Consider the following 20,883-nt stretch of genomic DNA (forward strand, 5'->3'; position numbering starts at 1 on the left):
TCCCTTTTACCCCTTTTTCCCCTTTTCCGTCGTTTTCCTCCCCCCCGTCCCCCCCTTTCCCCTTTTTCCTCCCTTTTTCCTCCCTTTCCCCCTTCTTTCCCCTTTGCCCCCATTTCCCCCTTTTTTTCCTTTTTTCTTTTTTTCCTTCTTCCCGTCCTATTTCAACCAACAAGGTTTCCCGCCCGCAAAGCAGCCTGAGCCCTCCTGAGCCAGGGCTGCCGCCAGGCGGGGCTGGGCGGGCGGGCAGTGCCGGGGCGGTGCCGCGGGGGCTGCGGGCGGAGCGGGAGCGGCCCCGGCTCCGGCCCCGGCCCCTCCCCGGGGCGGCTCCGCGGCGGCGGAGGGAGCGGCGCCGCGCCGAGGTCCGGGGATCCGCGCCGCCTGCTGCCCTCCGTCCTCTCCGCGGCCCGGGGATGTCGTCGGGCGCCAGCCTGAGCACCATGCAGCGCCTGGTGGAGCAGCTGAAGCTGGAGGCGGCCGTGGAGAGGATCAAGGTGAGCCGGGCCCCCGCGGCGGGAGGCGGGGGTTGCCTCTCCCTGCGCGGCGGGGCGGGGGAGGCGAGCGGCTCCTGCCCTTTCTTCCCGCTTTGTCCGCGTCGCCCGCCCCGGGAGCGGGTCGGGGGGAAGGGGGCGAGGGGTGCGTGTGCCCTGGGGGGCTCCGAGCCCCGGCTGCCGGCCCCGCGGGCGCGGCGGAGTGGGTGCCGTTCCCTGGTGGAAGGAGATGCGGTAAATAATTCAGCAGCACCTCATTAGTGCTGCACAAGCACGCATGGTAATCGAGAGGAGTTCCTCGCAGCTGAGCCGGCCGACTTCCCCCCGCGTCTGAGGGCTGGCAGGATTTGCAGGGAGAGGCGGTGTGTCTTTGTGCAGCCGACACACTTGGGGAAAGCAGGCGATTTTCTACGCATGCATGAACCTTCCGCTTGCAGATTTCCAGACAAAGACAGGCTAGCGAGGCGGCCCTGTCATCTGCTAGCTCCTGAGGTTTGTTGTTCGGTTTGTTTTTTTTTTTTCCCCTCTGGCAGCCCAGGCTCACCCGTGCAGACCACTCCGAGGCGCCTGGAGGTTCCCAGCAGGTGTGAGGGGCCACAATCGCTTTGCAAAAACAATTCTTTCCAGGCACGCACAAAATCCAGCATAGGCTGTGAAGTGACGAAGGTCAAATTAATTTGTATCCTGCGCTTTCCTCTTCTCTCATCACCTCCGTGCATTTGCCATTTTTCTCTGGCCAGTCACAAAGCACCAGCTTCCTTAGTCTGAGGACAGTGCCAGTGCATTGAGCTGCAGGAACTTAGCTAATTGATTTTAAAATAATTTAGAATACCTTTTCTCACTGTCCCTGTCCTGGACTGCTGAATATTTGAAGTGCCCATTGGAAGGTGAAATCGCTACGGGTTCTGGACATCATCCTGATCAATTCAGTAATGTTACTAAATTTTATTAGTGAGTACTGAGTCGCCAGATGTTTGATTCACTAAAAGCGACTGTAGTTTATCACTGCAATGATGTGTGAGAATCTGTGAGAAACGGCACGATGCAGAGTACAAATGTAGGCCCATGTGGCAAGAGGGGTATTGTCTAACACGGAAACGGTTGACCAAACATTTCTGTTGCTTTATACCACCAGCAATAGCCTGGATCTCTCTTCCTGCTCATTTTGAGGCATATACCCCCGCCCCGCTTTTTTTTTGGGCAGGGAGGGGGTATAAAAGATGGAGTTTGTAGTTTATTGGGGGTTACTTTGTGGCAGTGACATATTCTGGAGCTGGACTTCTCAAGGATACATATTTATTTTGGGTTTGCTTGTACTCCAGGGAGGCTCGTCCTTGGTAAGACCTCAGTCTCATCTTTCTTGCAGCATTGTGCACAGCAGTCTCTTTCCAGGTCTGCTGTTCTAGGAACCTCTTCATGTCTTTTTATAATCACAAGTGAAATGATGCATGATGAAAAATGTGTCTTATAAAAAGCGTCATCTAGGGTTTTGTGACATGCAGTATAAAAACAGTGAGGAATATATTCAGCTGGTGAAAAACCACTTGGATCAGTTTTAGCAGACACTGAGATAGGAGAAAACATTGTTTTGGCTACTTTGAATAGAGAATGTGTTTTCAGACGGAAGCTGGATATGAAAGGATTTTTAAAAATACATCCCATAGACCAAAGTTCCAATGGTGATTTTGTTTACCCTGCCAGCTGAAAAAGCAGACAGGAACAGTATTTTCAGAAAGAGGAAACCAAGTAGGAAAGAAGTACCCACACGTATCTTGCACACAGGAGGCTGCCGCAGGAGCGTGTTTGTCCTGTGATGAAATATGGCAGAAACGCTTGTACTTTCTGTGTGAACTGGAGGAGTGAGGAATGTTACAGGGGCGTAGGTAGGGCTAAGAGTAGGCAGATCTGTCCTAGAACAACAGTCTGCTGCCATATGGATAATTCTCACACAGGTGCCAAAAATGAGGTTTGTATCTTTCCAGGAGCACCAGGATATACATATAGCTCAGTGCATGTTGCAGAGTTCAGCAGCGAAGTGCAAGGAGATGCCGTGAGGAACAGCTAACTGTGCTGTGCTCACAGGGCAAGCCGTGCCCTGAATGACTCTCTGCTCGTTTTCCCAGGAAAAAGCTCCACGCAGCCTTGGCCTTCTCAGTGTTGGCAAGTGGCACCTCTGCCTGATAGCTGTGTGGTGCACAGCTGGGTACCAGAAAGGGGTCAGCACTGTGCTTGAGGCAAGGGTGCTAATGCTGCAGAGGGTCCAAGGGGCTGGGCAGGGTGGGAGACCTTTGCAGCCTCCAGAAGAGGTTCTCCTCAAGGAAGGGAGGAGTGACAAAGCCCACTGATGAGCAGGGTTCGTTGCTGCGGATACTTCTCCCTGTACTCTGCTCAAGAGAGCCTGGGAGGCTGTGGGAAAATGCTTAACAACTCCTTGAAATGCCGACAGCTGCCAGGTGAATTCAGGCAGTTACCAGGACGAGTGTCCTGGAGGAGAGTTTGGAGGCAGTGAACAGGACAGCAGCGAAATAGCACACAAAAGTGTGCGCTAGGCCAGATTTCCCACACGCTTCCAGATGCTGTTGGATGGGATGACCCAGAACCAAAATCCCATCAGGGCTCCTGGGTGGCCCCATCAGTCAGGAGGCTGGGAAGTGTGGATGGTCCTTCTGGCTATTGTCTCGTCCCCCCGCTGGCAGCACTGCAAAATTGTGTAGGAAGAAAACTCAGTATTTCAGGAGTCCTGTAATGAAGGCAGAGGTGAGGTCAGAGGGGAACTTGCATTCCCACCAATATGCTCAGTATTTCCTTTTATAAAAAATGTAGCAGACAGCATGGATTTTGACAGTTCCCTGCAGCTGTTACCAATGCGTGTCTGAGAGATTGGGAATTCCCCTGTCTTTTCCTTCAAAAATACAGGCACACGACTGACTCGCTGTCCACAGGGAGAGCAGGGGAGTTCAGTGCTGGAGGCATGTTGCCTTTGGGTTCCTGGGCTTGTTCTGCAGCTCTGGACTGTCCTCTTTGGGAGCCAGAGTGTGGGATTTGAAGCCCTCACTTCACTGCTAGGAGAGGGTGGCAAGTTGGACTTAAAAAGCTCTTCACCCTCATCTTTTTGCTTTCATTCCTTGTTATGTGCTGTGCTGCTTAACAGTTTGGAAATGAAAATCCTTTTTATAAATTATCTGAGGATATAAAAGTTCAAATATAAACCTGAAAACAGGACAGTAGACTGGAAAATATTGTGGTCATGGCCCCGTGCATTTTAATGAGGACAAATTCCATCGCACTTGCACCTCAGTCCTCTACGCTCCTCTGGCTCATCACTGGCACAGTATTTCATGTGTGTTTCATTGGAGCTTTGTAAATGTGCGTCTGTGCTGATTTACTTGGTGGTTTAGAATACAAGAGCTGACTTGGCTGCTCTCCAGCTCTGTTTGATAACGGTTCTTCAAGAGGAAATGCCTAATAGATGCTTGTGAATGAATTAGTTTCCTCTCTGGATTTGTTTTTCTTTCTCCTTTACACAGGTCTCTCAGGCAGCTGCAGAACTCCAGCAGTACTGTATGCAAAATGCCTGCAAAGATGCCTTGCTTGTTGGGGTTCCTGCGGGGAGCAATCCCTTTCGAGAACCCCGATCCTGTGCTCTACTCTGAAATCAGGTAATAAAGTCACAGATACCACAACAACTCTGATTTGAAACTCAAGCCCTAGGACGGACAAGGGCACATGATGATAGTTGTTTGAATGTTGAATTCTTGGTAGTGAAACGTTCATCACCTCCCTGCTGGCTCTACAGATTGTTTTCTGTTTCTTTTAGGTGTGGTAATTTAATCATATCTCTTTCCTACAGCTCTTCCTAGAGTTGTTTTGTTTATGAGTTGTTTTTTTGTTTGGTTGGTCAGTTTTTGTGTTTGAGCAGCTCTAGGGTCATTTGCAGCATCCAAAATAATAAAAACGGTCTGTGACACACGGCTGCGTTTGACACAGCCAGACATAAAAACCAGTCACGTACCCAGCTTGAAGTAAAACTAAGCCGTGGTAGTTGTATGTGTTCTGATGACTAGCTCACAGCTTAAGCAAGAACCTTGTTAAAATACATTTTGTCTTCAATGTCATATTGCAGGTCATTTGGCTGTGTTTGTCCTTAGGCTCTTTCTCTTGTTACTGTTGTACAGCACCAAAAGCGGTGGAAGCAGAGAGGAGCTGAGGCAATCTGTAATCACATCCTTCCTAACCTTTTTCAGCACAGGTCTAAAGGATGAGATACTCCCACAGCTCTGTCTGCCTTAGCGCTCCGCATTGCTTGTAGCTGCGTAACACCTGCAGGGTGGTGGGTGACCATCCAGCGTTTGCAAATCTTTGGGATCCAGTTCCGTGATTCCCGCTATTGTCTCTCCCATCTGTCACACAGATGTCAGTGATTGCAGCAGGAGGAAGAAAGGCCGTGTGTGCTAGTAGTCTTGGGCAGGATCACACCATAACTTTTGTTGGAAAATCTTACTTCTTCTGCATGACAAACGTGGAAGTAGAGAAGTGGTTACTCTTCTTTAAAAGAAAAAATAAAAATAGCTCCTGCTAAAGAGCTGAAAAAACTACAGAGAGAGGAAGAACCACTGAATTCTGTTCTTTCTTTGAGAGTGCTATCAAAGTGAAAATGAACGTTTTCTTTAAGGGCAGAATTTAAACTGGAACATAAAGTACTTGTAAAATCTTCCCGTTCCTGCTGCCAGGGTTCCTGAGCTTGCAGTTGTGCTTGTGCCTCATCAAAAGCGTGGTTTTGATTGTTGCTACATAGGTTTGACAAAACAGGATTGAACCTGAAGAGAGAGAACAACTGAGCATGAGGTGCTCTTCTGGAAAAACTTGGAACGGGGAGAAGCACAAGCAGATTTTCTTAATTTAGGTGCTACCCTTAATTCTTCCTGCAAGTAAGATAAAATTGATAGTGACTGTTGCATGTGTCCTTCTGTTATTGAAGCAGCCTTTCTGCTTTTTCTTTTTTGTGTCTCTGTGTGTGTATGTATGTATTTCTAGGATTTAAGTTTGATTGCATCATCTAGACAGGATACAAAATATTTTCTCAAAGGAGTTTGAGGGTTAACTTATGATACTTGTAGAAATGCATAGCTCAACCCAAGATGTCATTAGTCATCTTTTGTTGATAGATCAATTATCTTATTTATTATTATTTAGTTATCTTAGGATCATAAACAAATGAGAGCAAAGTAGAAAAGCCAATTAAAGAATTTTATAATATTCAAGGATGCCAACATCCAACAAAGGAAAGTGGTTATTCAATTTTTCTCAGTGCAAAGGAGCTTTTGTGTTATAATTTGTAAGAGAAATATATCAGCATAGGAAGATAGCATTTAATAAACCTTTTTTTCCTCTTACAGGGAAGGTCAACGGAAAGTAGCCTTCAAGCATGACATGAATAACAACTGCCTGCCTTCACAAGAAAAGTCTCTCTCTATGTCCTAACTTTTGTGTGGCTAAAACAATGTTTGTTCTTGTGTATCCGTACTTCACTAGCTTTTGCTAATGTTCTTAAAGTTTTTTAATGTAACTCTTACTCTTTTCACAATTGTCACCATTGTTACTACAGTACGCTAACTATACAAATATTACTTGAGAAGTTTACATTTTAGAAAAGAAAAACACACGAATTTTTACCAAATTACTTAGTCCTATCTTAGTAAACTGTTACTCTGGAACGATAGTAAAAACTATTTGTTTTTTCCAAAATAAAACATCCAAAAAGTGAATCGTTAAAGTATAAAACTAAATGCTGTTAGTACTGAAGTAATGTTCTCAGGGGGGAATTTTGCTTCCATTAGCAAGACCTAGAACCAACTACAGTTTTTTTTCAAGTGCATCTAAGTCCATGAATGACACATATTAGAAACTGCTGGACACAATGTGTAGCAGAGGCTTGATTCCTAAGGCATGTTTCTTACAAGACTTCTAATCTGTAATACTTCTCCTAATTTGTATTTGTAAAGGTACTGCCATGGTGGAGTTTCCTTGATGTGTTTAACATGTGACCAAACAGACACTAAAAATCCACGAACACCCAAAGATAGTTGCATGCATAATTGTCAAGGTTTGCAATACACAGAACTTACTAAAATGTGCTTGGTCATTTGCCTTCGGTTTTTTATAGAGCACTTTTACAAGGACAACTAACTTTTTTAATAGGTTTTTAATTTTGTCTACTTTCTATTGTTTGTATTAATCTTTTAGAAGTTTGGAAATAAAACTCCTTTCCCTACTGGCTTTGAACTCACTGTTTAATTGTCACAAAGAACAGATACTGTAAGGAAGAGGATACTTTGATTTTGCAGTGGGAGGGGAGGCCTCAAGCTATTTGGCTTTTGGTAAGAGAAAGTTGCTGTTAGATTTTTGGAAAATGTGTCTTATGAATAGAAAAATCCTATTTAATAGCTCTTCATTTTTGTGGTAAATAGTAACAATGTTATCAGGCTCAGACATTTTTAAACTGTAACGAAGAAGTTTGCAATACGAGTATTTAATTTTCATGAATATTTACTGAAATGGTGCAATGAGTGTCCTCCAGGCAGTTCAGTGTTTGTCAAAAGATTTTCATGCCTGCTGTCCTGGAGGAAGACACTGAAATGAGAGTGATGATACTGCCAATAAGTATTGTGCCTCTAAATACAGAGGAGAATGTCCGTCCTTAAGAGCTTTTCTTCGCTCTTGGCTTCCCTTCATTGTAGGCTATTTGAATATGGCAGTTTTTCTTCTAGTACTCAGCACATGCCCACACTGTGGAAGTCTAGAGGAAGCATGGTTATTCTTACTTGTGCAGAGGTGATCACAGGCTCAGATTGAGATCAAAATGCTCAAGTCAGGGAGGGAGGGAGAGGGATGAGAGTATGCATCAAATGCCTTTGAACAGCCAGCATCTGTCTGCTGGCCACTCCCTCCCAGGCAAACCCTTCGTATTTTTTACCTCCCGCAATAAAACCTCCCCCTGTCCCCACATCTGTTTCTCTCCCCAGCCCCTCCTGCTGCCTATGCTTGCCTGCTTAGCATCCTCACTTGGAGTTTGGGTTCTGGAGTGGCTGCTGAGCTGGCATAAGGAGCTGCCAAATTACAGTGTGCAGGAGAAAGCAGCTGCTGCTAGCCAGCCAGTCGACTGCTGTTGTCTCTGGGCTGCCCTGCCCAGCTCCATGTGGTGTCTTTCAGCTAGAGCACCACGGTCAGCAAGTGTCAGAGGAGCAGCGCTGTGAGCGTACTGCAGGTCCTGACTGCGTCCATTTCTCGCACCAGCAGCAGATAGAAAGACCTGTGCAGCAATTGTGAGATGGACTGGGATAACTACCACGCCCTGGTGTACCTGTGAGCGTGGTGGTTATTCTGCAGTCCCACAGGAGGAAGGCACGGATTCCAGTCTCTTCAGAGGAGTGTGCTTGCCACACCCCTTTGCTCTCAGGGCAGTGTGTCCACAATAAAGCAAATTAAGTGGATGCGCACATCTGTATGCTAAGTGCCTCACATGAGCCACAAGGCCCCTCTTCTTGCTATCATCTCTCAGTGTACATATCTGTGAGAGGTGTAGAGTCATAAACAAATAGAGTAAAAAACAACAGGTTATTGCAAGCCCTTTTCCTTATTTTCCGCTATGTTGCCAGTAACTAACTGTACACTAACATTTCTTCTACCTAATGGAACTTAATGCAGATAGCACTTGAACTTTCTTTACTTATTTAATGTAGGCAACATGCCTTTGTTTTTGAAGTGATCTATTGATTATCTGAGCTAGTCTTCCATGACTGTTCATGTGAAAGTTCTGGTGTCAGCCTTTGCCTGTGGGAACGGAGGACATAAATACATAGCTTGGCAGTGGCAGCTATAATTTTCTTCACCGTGGTCATCTGTGACTGAGACTTTGCAGAGCTGCACTCTTAAAAGAACAGATTCCTGGGCCTGGCAATTTGGGAGACAGTTCTGAAAAACAGAGCCAAACCCATGATGCAGAGAGATGGAAAATGGTTAGGTCAAGTGACCACAAAAATGGGCCAGAAATAGTAAGCAAACTGCAATTTTTATTTAAGTCTTTCTCTTACTCTGGTCAAAATAGGGAAACACTAGCTTGTTTGCAATTCTACTAAAAGTCTTTTTATGTTACACTTGAAAGGTGTTTTCTAAAGTCTGCAAACAATTTGGGTACAAATAATTTGGGGATATTACTGTGAAATAAAATTGCTATTAGTGCTGTCTTCATAGCTTTTAGGAATTCTCAGCTAAAACTCAGCAATCCATTTTGTCTGAGAGACCAAAGCTTTCTCTCCTAAGTGCAGGTTTTATTTATCCAAATAGTGAATATTTGCTTAATGAAGGCTCAATGTCAAGGAAGCATAGCAAGCATAAACCATAAACTTGGGGTTTTTTTTCTTTTTTTTTTTTCCCCTTTCTGTTATTACATCAAACTTAAAAAGATTTGTGAGTTTGAAAACTGAATCATCTCAGCGGATGGCCACTGAACAGACACTGACATTCTGGAGGTGGCAGGCATGCCTGTGCAAACTGTGTATGCATTCCTGCAGCAGAATGGAGTTACTGTTGCTCCCACACATATTTCCATTTTTGTTGCCAAATCTTTTGATGGAAAGTGAGGGTTCGGGTACTCTTCTATCCTCTCTCTTCTGTAACTTGCAATTGAGATGCCTTTTTTTTTTTTTCCCTCTTACCCCTTCCAGCTGTAGCCTACAGTATTTGGCACTGCCTCCCAGATGACTCTCCTCTCCCTATTTGCCAATGCACTGTAGCAGGCTGAAAAATGTGGATGCCAACAAATGGCCTCCACCAGATTATGCAGAGAGCTAGGGTCACAGCTTAATTCTCTGGATCAAATCTATTAGAATCCTAAATTTCAACATATCTTTCACATGTTGTCCATAAAACAAATGGGTTGTTTCTGTAGCTCAATTATGATTAAAGGCAGTTCAGGAACTCATCACATGGTTTCTAAAGGAGCTGTCAGAAAGAAGTGGAACTGAGCCCAAGGGACAAATACAAAGGGTCACAGCTATAAGTGCAAGAAAGATCTAAGACTTTATGAGCAGCCTTGTGATTCTGGCAGACCTAGTCCCTCTTTACGTTTGGAAAGCTGCATGCTCAGGGAGCAAATGTAGGTGCCTTGAAAACTCTGAGCTTCAGTGTCTGGTTTTTTTAATTCACATTTTATTTCTTGTATTAAGAATGACACAGTACCTTTATATCATCCATGAGAACCAACAGAGAAGCAGTAATTCTCCAGATTCAAGGAACTAGTTTGTTTAGTAAAATTTTAAAAACATACAAAAGAATTACTAAGGATTCCCAAACCCTAATTTCTCTCTAAAAATGAACAACAACAACAAAAATTTAATCTATTTCCCTTCAAAGAGCTTAAGAATTTTAAAAAGTATGTGTAGTATGCAAATACCCATTCCATTCAGAAGAATTTAAGACGTGTTTGTCCATCACTTCTTCCAGGGACTCTTTCATAAGTCAATCTCCTTTTTTTGAACTCTGGTACTTCTGCAAATCCTGGATCTGGAAAAGAAGTGGAAAGAAAACACATGTATGATAAACTACAAATACAACACGGATGCAGACTTAACTATGTGTTTCTCAGAAGCAGTAACAGACTTTAGCTTTAACCAGTATACTCTGTATGAAAAGCATCAACTGCCATAAGATTAAATGTGTACAGATTAATATTAACTACTACTTACTACTACTGATCAGTTTTATGCATATTGTCCTGTAATAATAATACAGGACCTGATATACAAAATAAATACATCAAGCTGCACTATGCTTAACCATAATATTTCAGTTAAGATTTTAATGCTTATTTCTATTTTATTAATATTACTCACTACTATTCAGTAATTGTGAAAGTTAATTCTTTTTAACGAGAGACACGTTCATGTTTCCACAATGTTTAAAAAAGCTACTTACATTCTTAAGATTCAAGTACTTTTACAATAAAATATTTGAGAAGTTGCTTTTTCAAAATAAGTCACTGTAAGAAAATTCTGTTTAGTCTTTACAAAAAGTATTGTCAGAAAACTTTAACACTGACCTAAGAATTTAATCTGTTCCAGTGGAAAGACTGGTTTGGCATATTGGCGTTAATTGTGGTTTAATAAAAGTTTGATCTGAAGCCTGAAGAAATCCCTGGAGGTTCCCAGTGTGTCTTTTTAACTTGACTCTCTACCCGTTTCTTAAACCTGGGATTTCACATTTCTTACATTTGGGACTCCAGAAGGCTTTCACTGTATTAAGGTGTTTGGTTTTTTTTTATTAGCGTGCACAACTATTTAGTATACTTATTTTTCCCCTTGCTAGTGAATAATAAAGTAAAATAAGGCTATTCTTCCAAAATCTACAGCAAAAATCACTTTTCCTTTTTTGATTTGATTAAGATTTAAGTATACCTTTGCCCTACTGGGCAAGAGTATTACAGAAAGCTTATCAGTCAGAGATCACAGTGTTTTTAGAATGCTGTAAAACGTGGTACCAGAAGAATCTGGCCCGATCTCTACTGATTGTATTTAGAATTTTATACTATCAGTGCCAGTTACAGGTTACTGAAATACTGTTTAACTACCCAGCAATACTCCAGGTCTCAATTTTAATCCCAATGGAGAGGCAACAGGTCTGTTCAGAGTTTCTGTATGAACATTTTAATTTACATAGGCTGAAAATTAAAAGCAGTTCACCATATCCAATTAACTTTCCCTCTCTTTACTTCCATAATTGCCTTAAGCAGCTCATGAAACATAATGATATCAATGAGTTACTTGTGTTTTCATGAATGAGTCTGATCTAATGAGTGAAAGCATTTAATGCTGTGCTGACCTTGCTGTACCACCAAGAGATTTAACAACAGGCAGCAATAGCGAAAACATAAATTAAATCACCTATACTAGGAGTTAAACACTTTATTTAAGAAGCTTAACCTTGGATTTTTAAAGAACGTGGCACCTCACCTATAGGGAAGGAGCAGAATTTAAAAAATACTACAGTATACGATACAGCAATACTTAGTCTGATAGGGACTAGTGATACTTTCTTACTTTTAAGACTCCATGGGTACATATTATGGCTTATCAAAAAAGGTCTCAAGCTAACTATATTTGAGAAAGTAAACCAGGGATAAGAAAACTATGAAAAAAAAGAGAAGCCTGAAGCTTTTCCATAAGGACTGTACACACCTTCAGCATAAACAAAGTTTTGAAGTACACACTGTACCATCTATTTGAGGAACTATGTTTTGGAATGATTTCAGGATGGAGAGTTAGCCCTGGAGACATTAGCTAAAAAAAATATTCCAAGAATAAGGTAACTGTATGAAACAAACTTTGAAAGTTGTCAGAGTGAAATTCTTACTCTATTAATGCCAACAGCAAAACACAGCCATTAGTAGTATCTAAATTTGCTCTCTGAATTTGCTGAATCTACTTTTTGTCCTTTAGAGAAAATACTTTCTAGTCTTTTCTTTCCCCTTTTGTCCAAACCTATGTTTACAAAATAGTATTTCCCATAACTTTTAAAATAATTCTGGCATGTTTATTATGCACATTTCAGGCGCTGTCAAAAAGAGAAGAGGCTGAAGCTTACAATATTGGAGAACTACATTTTCCCAATATTTTACCAAGGGAAAATAATGGCAGTAACACAATTCTATTGGGTTTTTTAAATATTCTTTATGCTCAAAACAGAAAATAAATGTTTAGGAACATTTTATCACAGAAGAAATATATATGCAAGTAAGATTTTTAGTAAAGGAAACATGCAACTGTTGGCTTGGATTGGATTTAACAACTATTTGAAGAAAATACAAAATCTAGTCTTACAGATACTCCTGTTTCCAGTTGAGTTACAAAGAGAATTTCAGCAAATTCTGTTTGCTTTGGACATACCTGTTCTATTTTTTTCTTTTGTCCATAACAATGGTGGACTTTGTTTTCTCCTTCCTTTAGATCCTCTACCTATTTGGTGAAAATTCAGACTTTGAAGCTCATCTGGGTCAACAAAGAAATCAGAGAGAAAACTATCAGATGCAAATGAATCACATGGGCCTGTGGATGAAGAGTCATTCCATGGGGTATGGTCAATCTGAATTTCTGGGCTCTTAAATGTTGTGTCTCTGAATTCTTCTAGAAAACTCTTAGAGCTCTCCTGAGGTGCATAGTCACTGAAAGTTGCAAAGAAATCCTCTTTTTCATAGTTTTTGGAAGAATGATCAGAGCTATAGTGCGTCCTGAAAGGCTGTCTTTGAACATGAAGAGAAGTCATAACACCTACATGAGCAAAATCTTCACAGTCCTTTGGCACAGCAAAGAAATTCTGCTTCCTCCCCGTAATTACTTCTGAAGAACATGATTTCTTTTGCATATAGCTTGGAAGATCAGAGTCAAAAAAACCCTGATGATGATTCAATGGAGGAATTATGGCTTCAGAATTCATATGAGACGGTCCTGGTAGAGAAAAATTTGAACCATTCTGTTTGGAGAATGAAAAACTAGCTTATTTCTCTACATTTTACAGAAAATCAAGATGCCATTGAGCATTTCAATTGCAGTCTGCCTCCTCAGAATAATGGACCTTTCCACGATTAGAAGAAAAAGATTCTAATCCACTCAGCTTTTCACTTGGTTTCAGAGGAGACACATTTTCGTAGTAATTCAAGATATTACCTGTGCTCTTTTGTGCCTTACCAAGCAGCTCTAAAGACTGATGATTTTGTTTATAATCTGGACAAAATGTATTGAAGTTATTCCGGTTTTCTGGGGGTGATGCACCTTTCACTTCTGTTTCTAGTGGAGCAGCAGCACTTAGGCTGTACAAAGATGTCATGTCACTAAAATGCTGAAACAAAAAAAAAGATACTTGAGGAGTGTTTATAGTACATGTCTACACTGTCAAATATGAAAAGTTAAACCAGTTGTTAGGATTTTAAGATGTATAATTTTCTGTGTACTGGAAAGAAAAAAAAAAGACTTACCAATACAGAAGGAGAGGCATGTACAGTAGACAATGTGCCACCTATCTTAAATCTATAAACAGAGTAGGTAATAGCCTGTCTCTTGAAACACAGGAAAATCAGTACCTTAATATACTTTATTCTCTTTCATTAGTCCAGGACTGTAGGAAGTAGTGTCTGCAATGGATTGGCGCATATCATACATCATAGACGAATTAAACTGGTAAGATATTTTCTGTTTTTCAGTCAGTAGACATGGCTTTACACATATGCAGTTATTACAATAACATGCACCACTTGATATTCAGTGCCCAAATATTTGTTCACTTGCTCCTTCACCTTAACTGAATGCTTCTGATGTGGAAGTTTGTCCTCCCATTTTCTTGACTGATAAAGGCTGTGCATTTTTTATCTAATTAGCTAACTATAATCAGTCTATAATTTTCCCAGACTGGGCCCAACTGAAACAGTAGGAGCACACAATTCTAAGTGCAAAGTGGACACTTTAGTGAGTGGAATTCTTCATCTTAACTTCTACAGCTCTTTCAAATGCTTAGTACTATGAATTTATAAGTGGTGGGTTTATTATTGTGTAAGACGGATGGAAGGAAGGAAGGAAAGAAGGAAGGAAGGAAGAAAGGAAGGAAGGAGGGAGAGAGGGAAGGAGGGAAGGAGGAAAGGATGGACAAAAGTCCTGGAAATACTTAATTGGAAAACATTTCTTATATTAGGGAAACATATATGCTTGTATGCTGATACAATACTTGATACAATGAAGCTTGAAAAGGAAGCTGATCAAATGAGTATTTTTCCAGGTCAGGAAATGTTCTAATCATCTTCACACAAACATAATGGCGATTTGGCAAAATCTGATGAGAATTAGCAGGCTCAACATTTTAGATATGAATGATATGCTAAAGCATATAATTCATTTTTAAATGATACCAGCAAATGTGCATGTAGCTTCAGATTAAAAAACACCTGTATTACAACAGTACAAAAAGATTGATCTAATACATATTTAATTTTGGCCAACCTTTAAAACTTTTTTTGGAACCTCTGGCAGAAGATCCTGAAGTTGATCAAAGCTTGCAAGAAATAACCTGTTCAGCGACGATCCCTTCTTTAACATAAACTGAGCAACCAGAGGGTTGATACATGGAAAAGTAAGCAGGCATTTCTCTGTCTGGAAATTGAAATTATTTTGTTAGATTGATATCTGACAAACTTTTTTTCCCTGTTTTTCTGTTTCTACAGAATGACATCCCTATGAATAGGTCATACAGTATATCACAGAAATAGAGCTTTCAAACAGTGCACTTTTACAGCCCTATGAAAACTTTTTTTTTTACTACAGATGTAATGGTGTATCATTTGTGCAAAAGGGGAAGTTCTGCATAATAGTTTGATAAAAAGCAAGCACAGTCTAAAGATGTTTCTCTTCTAAAGGGTGAAACCAGTGAATCATGTAAACTTGATTTGAAAACGCATTACCAGCTTTACTGTTTATTCTCCATTTTGAAGAAAATTACCTAAGTCAGGACAAACTGACAAAGCTGGCTTTGTTTTACAGAAGTTACACTTGTAAACAGCAATGAGATAGGTGCCAAAAGCAGGAGTTACTAGGGGGAGTTTGAATGCCACACAGATGGTAGCAAGTTGAGAGCTGTAGCATTTTAAGAATGTCAGCTTCCAGTTCCTGCCTTTCATAGAGCTCTGCACTCAACAGATGCCAGGATCTAATACCTTTAACAGAGACAAAATACAATGAATGACTCCTCAGTTTTTTACCAGTATCCTTAATCTCTAAATTGGAAAACCTGTAATCCAGTATCCCACACTTGAAAGTCTATGCCAATACCTGCTTTAAAATGCTTCTGAATTTTGCAAAAGCCAAAAAGGATCTTGACTTTACAAGAGTTCAAAGCTTCCATATGAAATGAACAAATCTGTAGGTTTAATTTTAAAACCTTAATACACAAGTTAATAAACATCATATATTAGGCTGTGATTGATGGACCTGTTCCAGCATTTACTGTAAATATCCAATATCAACTATTGCATGAGAAGTTAAACAAATTTCTACTATCTTGTATTAAAGCAAGTCTGTAAGGAACACCATTGACTTCAGTAATGGATCAGCACTGATTAATTTGGCTTCCTGCCCGAGTGAGCCATTGTATGTTTATCTTTTACAATTTAGATGGTTTTTCAAACTTAGTTCCTAGAACTGTAGAACCATACACACTGGCTAGCGGATGTGGAGGATGAACTTCTCTACTGGTTAATTGTGAAAGCATGGGGAAAGTCCAAGTTGCACCTAATTGTGCTGGCAAGGATGACAGAAACTTTATACATATGTGTGTGTATAATAAAGATTATTTTAATAATAAATTTTAAGACAACAACAAAAAAAGCCTAGAACTTTCTGAGTCTGAGAAACAGGAAGAAAACAGTGTAATTTAATGGAAAGATAAGCAAACCTCAGATGGCAAGACAGAAAGCCAGGATTTGTCCAGCCACTCATGAGGACTGATATTAGATGCTATCAAAATGTTGTCAACAATCTGACGAATTACCAGTGCTGTCTCTTCAATCCCTGGCATAAGAACTACCTAAAAGTAACACATAGTATTTTTGGTTAAAAGTTATACTAAGGAATGTCTTACTTTGCTACAATAGTTAAATGGGAAAGCTTAAAGGTGACCCTAAACACAATAGAGGGTAATATAGAGTAATTAAACCTGATCCACACTTATCATGCAGAGGAACTCCAACTTCTGACCACTAGCTTGGCTGCAAATTACACTCCTTATTTATGCAAATCCTATGTAGGCGAAATTAGTTTATCCTACAGGTCTTTTATATGTGATGAAGTTTATGGGTATAATGAGTTCCTAATAAAACAGGTAATTCTGAGATGCCTAACATAGTTTAAGAAGATGTGTAACACTTTGAAGGTGTAAGTAATTTCCACACGAACTACACTGCTGAGTACCTGGAATGAAAAAAGCTTTGTCCTTTCTTTAACCTTAATTTAACCAGATGAATTTGAAACAAATTTTAATAGGCAAATAAGTAAAAAATTGCCTAAAAAGATGCTACATCATGCAAAAGAAATGTTACAGACGTCAACTTGGTAAGCCGAATGAAACTTTTGCCCCATTTTTTAACGTTGATTATTCTAGATACTGCATTTTCTGATTTATAATGAAAAAATTAATTTACCCTGCCACATAAAAAAAAAGCAAACTAGCTGACAGCAGAGAAAATTACACTTTCTTTTCTTCTACTATCTTAGTAACATAATATTAACCTGACACTTCAAATTAAGACATAAACAGGATTAATACATGTTCTCATAATTTATAAAGTTAAAGGTACATTCTCATTTCTTGACTCCTAGTCATAAAAACACTTCAGCTGCTATTTGAATTGGATTCAACTGGTACTGGAGTCAACACAGTCTTTTCACTAACTTCAGCAGCACTGAATTAAGCTCCTCTCTCTTATTTTAGTAATTTTGAGCTATTTTATGTTTTTGATGTAAAATGCATACTTGATTAAGCACTTTAGAAATATCATACAGTGACAATTAAAAAAGGAAGGTTGTTACCAGAAAAATTACCTTCACTTCAAAGTCTTCTGACTTCTGTGTAAGTTCAATTACAGTGGCATAAATTAAGACAAGGTTAAGCAGAGTGTCTCCCCTGAGACTGTATCTATAAAACAGTTTCATTGGACTGTTAATATTTAATATGCACATGTAATAATTCCAAAATGTTTGTTCCATGTGTTAATAAATGTCTGTTTCATTTCCTGGAATTCAGAATACTAGTACAGTTGGAGCGTTAATATCTGTGAAAGGAGAACTAGGACACATTAAGTGACTGAGTGCTGAAGGATGCACTGTGAGGAATAAAATGGAGTCAGCCCTCAGCAAAGCAAGCCTGGCCTGAAGCAACAGGACTGGATCAGGGTCAGTCACTGGAGAAAAATCATACAGAGAGGAAAGGTGATGCATGGAATATTTACCACTTGCTCATAGAAAAAAAAATTCACAACAGGTAATAAAGGAATGCTTATGAACTATATAAACAAAAGCTGTGCTTCCATAGCAAAAGGAGAACTACTTATGGATTGGAAGAACACTTGAAGAACATCTCCCTCTTGCAAATGATATACAGTGATGCTAACACAGTAATTCATAACCATGTACTTGCAGGGGTTTACTTCAAACAGTTATAAAGAATAATTCCAGTGGTTAATATCCTTAGTGAAATTTCTGGACCTGTTGATTTGAAATACACCTCATGTTAGTATTACATGCCTCAAATCCTCTTATTTTATAACAACCATTTCTTTATCTCTTATGTAAGACTAAAAAGATCCTGACATATGAAAAACATCTTTGATAACTTTTTTTGGGGTCTCCAGTGATCGCTGTTAGTTCTATCGTTCCGCTGAGTTTTTCAGTAGGAGCATGACAACACTGTAACTAAGTGAAATTGTCCAAAGCACACTAGAAATATAAGCTTACAATATTCATATTGTTCTAAGAGAAATGCGTTCCTACAGAGAAATTCAAAGAACAAAGAGTGTTAGCTTGTTCTAATAAGCAGCTTCCTTTAGTGATAAGTTTGTTTTGAAAATACCAAGACAACAAAAGAATTTCATAACTTACTCTAAACTCAGTCTTTCTCTGGAATAGAAAACAATCCAACAGCATGTATATTGGAGTGATAATGCCATCAGCTTCAGTATTACATTGTCACAGGATTTCTCATAATTTAGTTCTTCCATACTCTACCATAAAAATAATATAAAAAGTAAAAACTGCATAAATATATTACCATGGCTGTCACAAGCTTTTCATATGCATTGTTGTATTATGCAGAAGTTAGATCAAACATTGACTTGATGATCTTAAAGGTCTTTTCCAACTTAAACGATTCTATGATTCGATAAATACAGCTAAATAATATAGGTATTAAAGACACATCTGGGAGTCAGGAAAACTAGGTTGTATTCCCAATTTTTATTTTGTTTGACCTTTAAAAACCTGATTCACTCCTTCATGCCTCTTTTTTCTTCCTGTAAAAAGGAAACACTGCTACTAACTTTTTAGGAAGTTCTTAAGATTTTTGAGAACTTTAATAATGCAAAATACTGTTATAAACCTCTGAAATACTTAACCTATACAAATCATATTATACCTACACTGAATATATATCAAGTACAACGTTGCTAATTGCAGCAGCATTTGCAGTAGCATGTAGGAATGTCTATCTGTCTTGTGCTTGCAATACTAATGGATTATTTTATTCTTTATCTATCTTTCAGTAGCAGTTCTACCTGCAAAGTAATCTGTCTTGCTGCATACCAAAATTTAAGTATTATGCTATCGTCTAGACGATTATTTTTTATTAAAAGTAGGACAAATTATTCTCTAGACTAATTCAGATAACTGTCTGAAATGGGAGGAATTAACATGCACACTGGTAAGAGGATATAGTCACAGATATATTCAATTGGCTATTTCAATATTCATTTATACAACCCTGTTTTCAAGTATGCATCTATATTTAATGCAATCCAATCTCAGGTCAAGTGTTATGCTTCTGTGAAGAAATGTAGGTACAGACATGAGAACATTTTAAACTAGTCAAACTGGCACAGACAGAATTTTGGAGTTAATTAATTTTAAAATAATTTGTGCCGTGAGACAATGCATCAATTAAGTATGATTACAAGGAAGAAAAGATATGTTAGAAGGCTGCAGATATGGCCTAGAAGTGACCCAACACATAACAGAATTTGGACATACTAGTTTCATTTTGTACCTGCAAAAAGATAGCAGTACATTCATCTATTGTCAACACAACATATCGTTCTGTACTTCCAAAGAGCCTTAAGGAGTAACTACTGCTTCTTTCAACAAAGGTAATGCTGTACCTGAAGAAGTCAAATTATTTTATTAAATCTCAGTTAAGTAAAGTAATAATATTTTCTTAAAGGAAATTAATAACATACATGTCAACACAATTTTTAAAATTACACAGTCTTTTCAAACCTTGATCTTTCTCAAATGCTCAAGTTCACTTTAAGACACATTCAAAGAATACACATCAATGTAGCAGTGACTTAATGAAATATGACTGTATTAATTCAATTATGTTGCTAACTGCACCAAATATGACCTTGATATACAGCCTTTGAGTTTACAAAAAAAAGACATAATACAGAAACTAACATAGATAAATAAAGAAAATATACTTAGATACTCCTTTGAGTAATTAAATGTATATTGCATTTCTTTTCTTCCTTTCATGATTGTGCAGCACAGGGAAAGCAAAGTGAGTGAAAGCTCCCTGACTGCCATTGGTATGATCCTAATTTTTTTTGAGTGAACAAGAACTGCCAGCAGCACAGCCTTCTGTTACCAGCTGCGTTAGCAAAGACTCACTGAATGAACATCACATGCTTAGGGCTTTTGGGGAGTCTTGGCTGACTAAGGGTCTCCTTAGCTGGAGAAAAGACAATTGTCACACTACTTAGCCTCATCCGTAGGAAACACAAGAGACCTAAACCTCAATTTGCCAGCAGTAAGTCATCTAGAAACTTGTATGGAGAGTGTATTCAGACATTAACATAAAAGTGAACTATAAGCTTTTCTGATCAGTGCTAAAAGGAGCTAGTGAGAAAGTACCAAAAAGCATTCCTGGCTATTTAGCTTATGGCCAGGCTGAAAAGAGAATCTGAACAGGTCAGAGTTTAAAACTGCATGCCAAATTAAATGTTCAAATTTTAAATGTCGAACATATAATTTTTTTTTCCCTATTGAACTGTAATTAGACACAGCTCAAAAATGGCTTCACAGCTGACTCGAGGATACAGCAAGGATCAAAACTGGCATGTCTCTTCAGCAACATGGTGAAATCAACCATCTGTACCTCTGACACTACATTTAAGAGATGCTGCTGCTCTGTCCCCTATTTCTTTCTTCTTTTTTTCTCTCCATGATAAAAGGTACTTTTATCAGGTATTTATTATTGTGAAAGCAAAATGCAAGAAAATTACGTCAAGGAAAATAATGCACACGTGCAATGATTTACAAACATGAAAATTTTTATACAGGTTAAAGAGTATTCAAAATCAAGTGAATATTAGATCTGAATTTCACAAATAAAGTAGTTTTTGTTTTTAACTTAGCCTCCCCCAAAAGCTGTGATGCGTCAGTAAATGAGACTGTTTTACTGTTGTTTGGTTTGGTTTTTTAGCATAGCTCTGGTAGCTAAAAAGCAAAAAATCCAAAAGCAATTTTTATGAAGAATTAAATAAAAAGTCTTCCAAGCACCAAGAAGCACTAAAGCAAAAAATGTTTTGGGGTAA

The 20,883-nt window shown here is 39.3% G+C and overlaps 2 protein-coding genes across 4 annotated transcripts in view; one reads left to right on the plus strand and one right to left on the minus strand.

The window, feature by feature from the left end:
* Nucleotides 1-290: 290 nt before the first annotated feature.
* On the plus strand, nucleotides 291-20,334 carry GNG10 (G protein subunit gamma 10). Of its 3 annotated transcripts, XR_012042341.1 has the most exons (5): nucleotides 291-491; nucleotides 4,016-4,147; nucleotides 12,488-12,612; nucleotides 13,646-13,714; nucleotides 17,322-20,334. XR_012042341.1 is itself a non-coding variant. In XM_072860610.1 (3 exons), the coding sequence occupies exons 1-2, from the start codon at nucleotides 411-413 to the stop codon at nucleotides 4,139-4,141; spliced, it is 207 nt and encodes a 68-aa protein (XP_072716711.1). In that variant the 5' UTR covers nucleotides 291-410; the 3' UTR covers nucleotides 4,142-4,147; nucleotides 12,488-20,334. The 3 variants fall into 3 exon arrangements, 2 of the variants coding, with proteins under 2 accessions (XP_072716711.1, XP_072716710.1); XM_072860610.1 differs by having other exon boundaries at nucleotides 12,488-20,334; XM_072860609.1 differs by lacking the exons at nucleotides 12,488-12,612; nucleotides 13,646-13,714; nucleotides 17,322-20,334 and adding an exon at nucleotides 5,885-6,305 and having other exon boundaries at nucleotides 297-491.
* Nucleotides 9,839-20,883, minus strand: part of SHOC1 (shortage in chiasmata 1) — a 60,322-nt gene continuing 49,277 nt past the window's right edge. Inside the window, exons 22-29 of the mRNA XM_072860607.1 lie at nucleotides 19,335-19,446; nucleotides 18,176-18,297; nucleotides 17,120-17,213; nucleotides 15,975-16,106; nucleotides 14,528-14,677; nucleotides 13,205-13,376; nucleotides 12,428-12,985; nucleotides 9,839-10,049 (exon numbers count right to left, since the gene is read on the minus strand). Of these exons, the coding sequence (XP_072716708.1) occupies nucleotides 9,949-10,049; nucleotides 12,428-12,985; nucleotides 13,205-13,376; nucleotides 14,528-14,677; nucleotides 15,975-16,106; nucleotides 17,120-17,213; nucleotides 18,176-18,297; nucleotides 19,335-19,446 (1,441 nt within the window). The 3' untranslated portion in view covers nucleotides 9,839-9,948. The remainder of the gene's footprint in view (nucleotides 10,050-12,427; nucleotides 12,986-13,204; nucleotides 13,377-14,527; nucleotides 14,678-15,974; nucleotides 16,107-17,119; nucleotides 17,214-18,175; nucleotides 18,298-19,334; nucleotides 19,447-20,883) is intronic.

The sequence above is a fragment of the Ciconia boyciana genome, chromosome 4 (assembly GCF_034638445.1).
Source record: "Ciconia boyciana chromosome 4, ASM3463844v1, whole genome shotgun sequence".
NCBI classification, from domain to species: domain Eukaryota; kingdom Metazoa; phylum Chordata; class Aves; order Ciconiiformes; family Ciconiidae; genus Ciconia; species Ciconia boyciana.